The 8830-nt window shown below is 39.7% G+C and overlaps 1 protein-coding gene across 1 annotated transcript in view; it reads right to left on the bottom strand.

The window, feature by feature from the left end:
- Positions 1 to 665, bottom strand: part of LOC106526943 (neuronal pentraxin-1) — a gene marked incomplete in the record, with an annotated part of 4905 nt that extends 4240 nt beyond the window's left edge. The window contains 1 exon segment of the mRNA XM_014021678.1: positions 166 to 665. Coding sequence (XP_013877132.1) covers positions 166 to 591 — 426 coding nt within the window.
- Between the last annotated feature and the right edge of the window lie 8165 nt (positions 666 to 8830).

The following is an 8830-nucleotide window of genomic DNA, read 5'->3' as shown; positions in this document are numbered from 1 at the left end:
CACACACACACACACACACACACACACACACACACACACACAAGTTCAGAACAACAAGCCTCAACTTCATCTAGAGCTAAAAACCTGATCCTGAAGCTCCAACATTTAGAGACCCTCACTCTGATTAACCCTTTCCTTAACCTTTGACCCCCTCGCGGCGCCTACCTCCAGGTTCTCCAGTCTCTGTTTGAGGGTCTGTAAAGTCTGCCCCAGCTGGGCCAGCGTGTCCGCGGTGCCCCGGGAAACATCCCCCATGGTGTTCTTAGCCCCCGGCCGCCTCCCGCCGGGACCCCCCACCCCCACCGGGAGACTCTGGCTCTCGCAGCGGCTCAGCTTGGACGACAGCTCCTTGATGGTCTCCTTCTGGTTCACGATGGTCTCCTTCTGTTGCAACACGGTTTCCCGCAGCTGCATGATGGTGGTCTTCAGGTCCTCCGCCGGCCCGCTGTTCTGCATCGAAGCAGTGCACAGGTCCACGTCTTTGGGGACCGACGTGCAGATAAACTGCGTCTGTCCGAAGTCGTGCGCCGAGCTGCGCGCGGCGGCCAGCAGGCAGGAGAGGAGGAAAAGTTTCCGCGAGGAGCTGTCCATGGTCCTGATTACGAGTCGCAGCTGAGTGTGTGTGAGAGCGCGCTCCTTCAGCACCACGGAGCTGTCCTCTGAAGCTGTGCAGAGCTGCTGCGCTGCGCCTTTATATAGCGGAGAAAACAGCGCAGATTCACCGCATCACTGAGGGAGGGGGGAGGGGAGGAGGGGGGCGCTCCTGCTACAACTACAGCCGCCTTTTTAAGGTCGTACTCAGAGTTCTCTGAGCCTCTTCTGCTCATCCAGAGAGCTCAAAACCCTGAAAAATATTCATATTCACTGTTTTCTATCATAAAATGTTTAGTTTTCACCATTTATTGAGCTATAAAAGGCAATAAAACATAAAATATTGATGCAAAAAGCTAGAGAAGCTTTGATAATTAAACCAAATTAAATAAATATATGAGGAAAAAAGAGTTTTAAGGCAGCTAACCAATAATCTGTTACTCAAATTATAATCTTAAAGTGCCTGTGACATGCATATCCATGAAATACAAAAAGTCAAAGAAAATATATTCATATTTATGAAACTTGGCATAATAAAAGTGATTTTACCCATTATGTCACATAATTGGCCGAATTTCTTTTGAATTTGGCTCAGCAAAAGTGAAACAGGACGTGACATCAAAGGGGAATTGTTTGAGAATTAAAACTCCCTGGTTTTGTTTATTAAAACAATATTATTTGAACTATGATTCTTTCTCATCTCTCTATAACAGTGATTAAAATAATTTGAAGAAACATCAGATTCTTCTCTGCAGTCTGTGTTGTTGGCCATAGTAACAATGTTCTGTTCGCATGCAGACATTCCCCTTTGACATCACTTCCTGATACTGAACATGCAAATATCTCAGCAACTGTTCATCTCAGCTGTATGAAATCTTTTTTGCAGTATGTTATCAGTGTTGTATTTCCAAAAATACATTCATATTTATTACAACATATTGATGTCACAGGCACTTTAAAGTGGCATAAACAGGCTGTGAGTTACATTTTTAACGTTTTATTTCATAATTAAACCTTTATGGTGGAAAAATACAGTTTAAATAGTTTAAGCTGACCACATTTTGGAATAAAATAAAAATAAAGTTTTTTAACTATAAAAAATAACAAATTCTGCTTAAATTTTTTTTTACATTTTACGTGGAGATGTTATCCCACCTGCTGCTTGTTTTGCTGTTTTTAATTGTATTTGTTTGTGCAGTCTTCATGCTCAAACTCATCAGTCCACCTTAAATGAGCCCCTCCAGGCCTCAGGTCCATTTGTCCCACAGGCATGGTCCCAGACCCCCATCTCACCTGAACACAACAAGTGTCTGCTGCGCCTCTCAGAGGGTCTTACGGTAAATCAGGTTCCTGCAGGAGTGTGCGGTTTTGGTTTTTTCAGTCATGTTAAATCTCACCACTACAGGAGTCGAGGTGCTAAAAGGAAAGGCAAATGTTTCCAAAGAATTAAACAGACTCTTATGTAACTCCCCCCGCAGCTCTGGTGTTAATAAATAAGACACAGAGAGAGGGTGAGCGCGGGAATGTGTCCTGATGGAGTCTGAGATAAGGCTGCTTAAAGCACAATGAAAATAGATTTTAAAGCAAAAGTCTTTATTTATTCTAATCAAAAACTCAACAAACTCTGGAAAGTTTGACACGAAAAGTGATTCATAATATAATCTAATATTTTTAGAGGACGATAAATAACTTAGCTACATATTGTAAAATTGTATGTAACCATTTTTAGTTAAAACAGGAAAAAATATAAAATTTATTTTTATGGATGATCAAATGTTCTAGAAAATTTAAATAATGACTTATAATGAATTATAATCTTCATATCTCATTAATAAATTTTATTCTAACATGTTGAACACAAAATGTTAATAAATTGGGACAATTTCAGCTGTATTTTCAGAGAATTTTGTGATTAATTATGTTAATTGTAAGATGTCAGTAAGACGACTGGGTATAAAAGTGTTTTAAATTAGTCAGAAGATGGACAGAGATTCACAGTCTGCATCTAAAATTAATGAAACAATTTCAAAATAAAGTTCCTGATGGAAAACTGGAATAAACAGATTATTGTAATCTGTAGAAATCTCTGAGTTTAAAGGATGAAAATCAACATTTGTTGGTCATGGCTTTCGGGCCCTCAGGGGCCACTGCACTAAAAACAGGTCTGGTTCTGTTCTGGACAATACTGTGTGGACCAAAGAACTGTTCAGATTTTAAATTCAACTCACCATTCCAAAGTCTGCTTCTCTGGTGGTATAGGGGTGCATTAATATCTCTGGCATGGGCAGCTCACACAACTAAAGTCTTCATCAGTGCAGAGAAGCATCTCAATTCTTATTTTACACTTTCAGTATGTTTTCTATGATCCACTGTGAATAAAATATGAGTTTCGGAGATTTGCAAACATCAGCATTCTGTTTTTATTTACTGTTTTCACAATGTATCCATTAAGATAGAGTAGTGATGTAAAACAGACACCTGTGGCAGTTCTACATTTCTAGGACACATTTTATATCATGATATTTCCCTGTGAGATGAATTAGTCTTGTGTTTAAAGATGCAGTCCTTCATGGTTCTGCTCTCTGTTTTGTTGCAGGGGAACAGAAAAGTCACAGGCTTCCTGCTCCTCTTCTTCCCTGACGCGTCAGAGCGCTGCGTAAAATCAAGAGTCAGTGTTCAGGCTTGTACGTGTGGGAGGAAAATTGACCCGGCAGTTTGCTGTAATTTGTTTAATTATCGATCCAAGGCGCTGTAATCAACAAGGTGCCACCCTGGAGGCGACAAACGGGAACAAATGTTTAATGGCAGGCTCTAATTGGTRAGTCTGAGGACAGGCGTGGAGCAGATTCTCCTCATCCTCTCCTCATCTCAGCACGAGCACATTAAAGATGGAGCGGTTATTAGCCCTCACAGGATCGAGGAGGAAATCTGTCATGTTGGGCCGTTTTTAAAGCTTTTGTTGAGCAGAACCGAGGTGGTGCCTCCCACGGAGCGGCACCTCACACACAGGAGGAGAGGAGAGGAGTCACATACATCTGTTCAATATTCAGCTCTTGTTCTGGGCAGTAAAAAAAAGGAGGCAGCAGCACCATATGTCCAACATGTTTGCTCTCATTCTCACCACATTTCTGCCAGAAAACATCCTGCAATAACTGGACCTCAGTCAGAAGCTTTAAATAAACAGGAGTGGGTTTTCTCCATGTGCTCCTCCCACTAACCAAAAACCTGCATGTTAGGTTAATAAATAACTCTAAACTGTCCTTATAGTGTGGGTGAGAGTGTATGGTAACAACTAATATCTTACCTGTTGCAGATAGATCTGACATTGAGCATTCAGACAGAAACACCCAAAGTCCAGGTGAGATTTACCAGATTTTGCAGCAGCTGGCGGTCCAAGCCGGACTCCTCCAGGGGCTCAGATCCATAATGATCAGTCTGTGAAGCTCAATGAATAATGCAGAGCTTTATAATAGAAGCCGCTCTCTAATGGCAGAGATAGATAAGGACTCTTTGGCTCCAAATGGTTTTTTTTTTTTTGTTTGTTTGTTTATCTGGATGGTGTGAGCACGCCGCAGGGAGAAGATGCAGGTTTTACTGTAAAACTGATGATCCTGCAGAAGCAGAACGAGGCCAGGACTCTGTCGGATCTGGTTCTTAAGCTGCTTTGCCACTTTTGTTTGGACAGGAGGCCGGTTTTCAGCCTCTGAATGAAGTTTCCTGCTCTGTGCACACTTCACCTCTGACCTCTAAGGATGGAGACAGAAAACTGAAGCTTCATCAGCTCTGCTCAGACAGGGACATGACGAAGGGGAGTCGGGGGGGGTGTCGTCTGACTGGACTCCTGTGCTGCTCTGCATGTGTTTCCACCAGAGATCGCACGAGAACGTAAGACGGATGGAGCTGTTCAGTCTCATCAGTTTCATGCAGAAACACAAACTGGAAAAATAGAAATGCATAAAAGCTTTCCATAAACGGTTAGTTTTAGACCAAGTTTATATCGTGTCGWGGATAAGATTATAAATATTTAAGCTCTGTCGTTAATTATCCTTATTCACAACAGTTTTTATGTTGTTCTAGGTCAGGGGTCTGCAACCTGATGCTCTGGGGCCACATGTGGCTCTTTGGTCCCTCAGCAGTGGTTCTTTGAAAATGTGACCAAACATAACAGAATATTTTTTGTTTGTGTTTTTTATACCCACAACAGAAATCAATTTGTATGCAAATATGTGATCAGTACTAATACAAAATGTGAAACATGCTAGCCTGTTATGTACTTAAGTGATCCAACTTCTTTCTATGTATGATCTTTCTCTCAAATCCAGCAGATTTACCTTTAAATAATTTGAAGACTCTATAATAAGAATTAGATAAAAATATACAGTATACCTGAAGAGTCCAGTTGTACTAGTTTTATGCAATTCATTATAAACTATATATGGTATTGTTCTTGTTTACATGAATATAGTCTTGTCATTTGTCCTGATGTGTAAAAATAAAAGTAAATAATAAAATTCACAGTATTATTTTTTAGTTTTATAATGTCACATCCACTAGCCGTAAAGATTACCGAAAAGTCCTCGAAAAGGCCCACGGACCACCAATTGATAATCACAGTTGTAGCTTGTTTTGTGGCTCTGAACACATTTTATTAGTGAGCCAAGGAGCAAAAATGGCTCTTTTGATCATAAAGTTTGCAGACCCCTGTTCTAGGTGTTTAACATCACCATAATGTTAGTAAACCCCTTATAATAAACCTAAAATAACTTAGTTTCTATGAAATATTTGTCATTTTATCTGATAAAATGCAAAATAAGCCTTTTGTGATGATAAAAGTCAGACAGTTTGTGGTATTTCTGAGCTTTTCATTAAAAACTTTGCTACATTTTTAAAGTAATTCCAGTTTTCATTAAAAGTTCAAATGATAAAAGCTCTGACTGTACAATCAACTGGAAGGCCAGTGTTTGAGAAAAATTCAGTCAGAGAAGCAATCAACTTTCAGTGGAATTAAATGTTATTTAAGGAGCTTTTCATGTGATTAACAAAAAGGAGAAAATGTTAATTTGTTCGATGAATTCACAAAGAAGTGGCTTTAACTCCTCAGCAGAACATTAAAGACGCAGGAGGCAAACTGATGGTGAAAACAATGAAAGGTTTAAATAACAGAAGAGATTAATTGAAGACGATGAAAACGAGAGAACGTTTGAAGTCAAACCCTGATAATTAATAAAGTCAAACATCTAGAGAGAAGTCACGAGGGCTCAGCGTCGCGTCTTCATCACACAAACAGCAGGAAGCAGAAGGTTCGAATCTGTCCATGTAGAGCATCAGATCAGAGTCACACAGGATTACCTGCTGTCTTCTGACAGATTGTAGAGTTTTAAAATCATCCCTGTCAGGATGTTTTGGTCAGTTGTCATAGTTGTTTTGTGTTTATTGAATATTTAAATATATATAATCTGAGTTTTATTCTGCACAATGGTTGAACTGCTTGTTCCAAAAACAAAAACGCACTTCCTGATTGTTCCTCATCAGCCTTATTAAAGATGGCCACTACAGCAAAGCAATCTCAGTAAACACAAAAATGGCTCCAGTTTTATATTTGGAGAGAATTTGTTATTTTAGTGGTGGAAAGTGATTACCAACACTCAGAACATTAACACTGGTGAAGAAATTAATTGGGTTTTGTTTACTTACTGATTTTAAAAAGCACCACACATTTTGTAGTTTTTTCTTAGGTGAATAGTGATATATTTTTATAAGCTACTGTGATTATTTTTGTGATTAAAATGATGATTTTCTGTACAGACTGGTCTGGGTGGCTATTACACATGGTTACGCAGAGCAGGAGGTACATATATGTTGATACATGTAAATGTTTTTACATTAGAACTCAGTTTTCTCTGTTGAAGGTTTCTGGTCACATGATAGGGAGAGTCTCCATCAATGTGACAGCTTGCCTCTGGGGAGTGACCAGAACCTGAAGGAGCTGTTGATAAGATGCTGAAACTTCCTGGTTGGGGTTCCACGACTGATTAAATGGCTGAGGCTATTAGCCTAGCCGATGGGTAGCTTGTATGGCTTTGGTTCTTACATTAACATTCAAGTCTTAATTCTGTGTTTGTTGCCTTGTCCTTTACACACATCTGAGTAACTGAACACGATATATTTAACAGATGGTGACCCCGACGTGACGGATGATCTTGAATAAGCAGAGAACATTGGATTTTATTTTTGGCTGTTGAAGAACCTGAGAAGATTTTTGAAACATCATCTTCTGAGAGTGAGTACAGAAAAGCTTCAAGATGCCTCCTTTCTTTTCCAAAGCCTCAGAGAAGCCGCCAGCTAATCCATGCTAGTTGCTAGCTTCGCCGATGCTAACATCAGCTTATCCATGCTAGTTGCTAGTCTCACCGATGCTAACATCAGCTTATCCATGCTAGTTGCTAGCTTCGCCGATGCTAACATYRGCTTATCCATGCTAGTTGCTAGTCTCACCGATGCTAACGTCAACTTATCCATGCTAGTTGCTAGCCTCTCTAATGCTAACATATATGAATGGTCTCCTTCTCATTTGCCAGCACCGGCCTCTCAGTTAGTGGTGCCAGCTCATCATTAATCAGATCAATAGCTGGCTTAGGAATAGATATAGCCTCCTGCTACGAGGATGTAGCAACTGCTGGTTCCACAATAGTCTTAATTTTGGCCCTCATATTGCACCATATAACACATCTTGCAAAGTACCGCAGTATTGAAATAAAATGAAAAAATTGTAATGAAGTCATGCATTCAAGACCTTCATTTTTTAATCTCCAAATCACTACATCTGATGTGTTTTCATGTGTGCAGAGGCTTCATTCAGGACAAGATAACCCTCCTAAATGTTATAGTGTGTAATAATGGAGCAACAGTTTCCTCAGAGTTTTACAGAGAGGAGGTGCCGGAGCGAGGCCGCCGCTCTGTGGGAGCAGCTGTGTTTTAGGACTCAATATAACATGGTGGAGATGAAACCCTGTAAAGGGCGAGAGTCTGCGGTGGAAACAGGTGAGCTCTCAGCATCTCCCCTCTCAATTACATCAAGTGGTCAGAGTGTCTCCTTGTAAAATGTCCAGCTCGCTCTGCTTCATTCGGGGCTGATTTCACCCTAACGGAAATTAAATTTTAAGTAGAAGTGAACTCAGTTTTCTGAGAGGGGAGGACATTTTACAAACACTTCAGGCTTCATTGTTGGTGAAATAAAGGAAAAACAGAAGAAAAAGTGATTTTAAACGTCTTGTTCTTCATCCTACAGTTTAACACCATGAGTCTGTTTTTATGTTGCAAAGAGAAACTCAGATATAGAAATTTTTATTTTCTCTGCAGTGAACAAAGCACTATTTAAAGATATAAATTATGTATAATGTTAAACAGTTTGAGGTTCTTGGTGCTATAGGACACATTTCTGAACACACCACAGGGAGGTGGTGAACTGCTGATGAATTATAGAAACAGGAAGTTTTCTTCTGATGTTTGAGCTTCTTTTAGGTTTTTCTTTTGAATGAGACAGTTTTGTTTATCATTGTCAGCGTTCTCCTGCCACACCTGTGTGCTCATGCTGTGAATTAAATCCTGTCGCGGATCTGCAATAACAAATCTTACAATTAAAGGCCTACTTTTGTTGAAGGAACAATATCACCTCCACCTAAAACTTTAAAAACAAGGTGAAGCTGTTTTGGTCCAACTTGAAAATATTGTGAAAAGTTATTATATCCCATATGATGCTGCAAATTTTGCACACAATCACCTAGGGTTCGAAGTATGTGTTGGGGATGACTCTAAGCTACTACCACAGCAAATCTTAGCTCAGTATTTCTAAAACTGGTTGAGTTTTAGCCATTTCAGGCCAAGTTGAATATTTTATAAAGTATAAGAATAAAATCTGATGAAGCAGAAAAATAAAACAGGTAAACAACAGAGTGAATGGTGACTCATGAATAAACAACAATAAATTTATTTATGTCATTTCTGAAAACCCAAAACGGTGTGCAGCTCAGGATGGGAGGCTGTGACTGTCAGCTCAAACTACTTCAGCTCACTGTCAGCTACTGTTCAAACTTTAAATAAAACTTTAAACTTTCAGCTTTTACAGAACGGTTCAGATTTTTGATCTCTTGAACTGTTTTTGTAAAATCCAAGATCCACCAGGATCCAGTGTAAAACCTGAGTCCAGACAAGCAGAGTCTGGAGTCCAGGACCAAACAGG

This window comes from Austrofundulus limnaeus, unplaced genomic scaffold (genome assembly GCF_001266775.1).
Source record: "Austrofundulus limnaeus strain Quisiro unplaced genomic scaffold, Austrofundulus_limnaeus-1.0 Scaffold300, whole genome shotgun sequence".
Lineage (NCBI taxonomy): Eukaryota > Metazoa > Chordata > Actinopteri > Cyprinodontiformes > Rivulidae > Austrofundulus > Austrofundulus limnaeus.
Note: the sequence above shows the minus strand (reverse complement) of the source record. Positions and strands in the feature narration are given on the sequence as shown.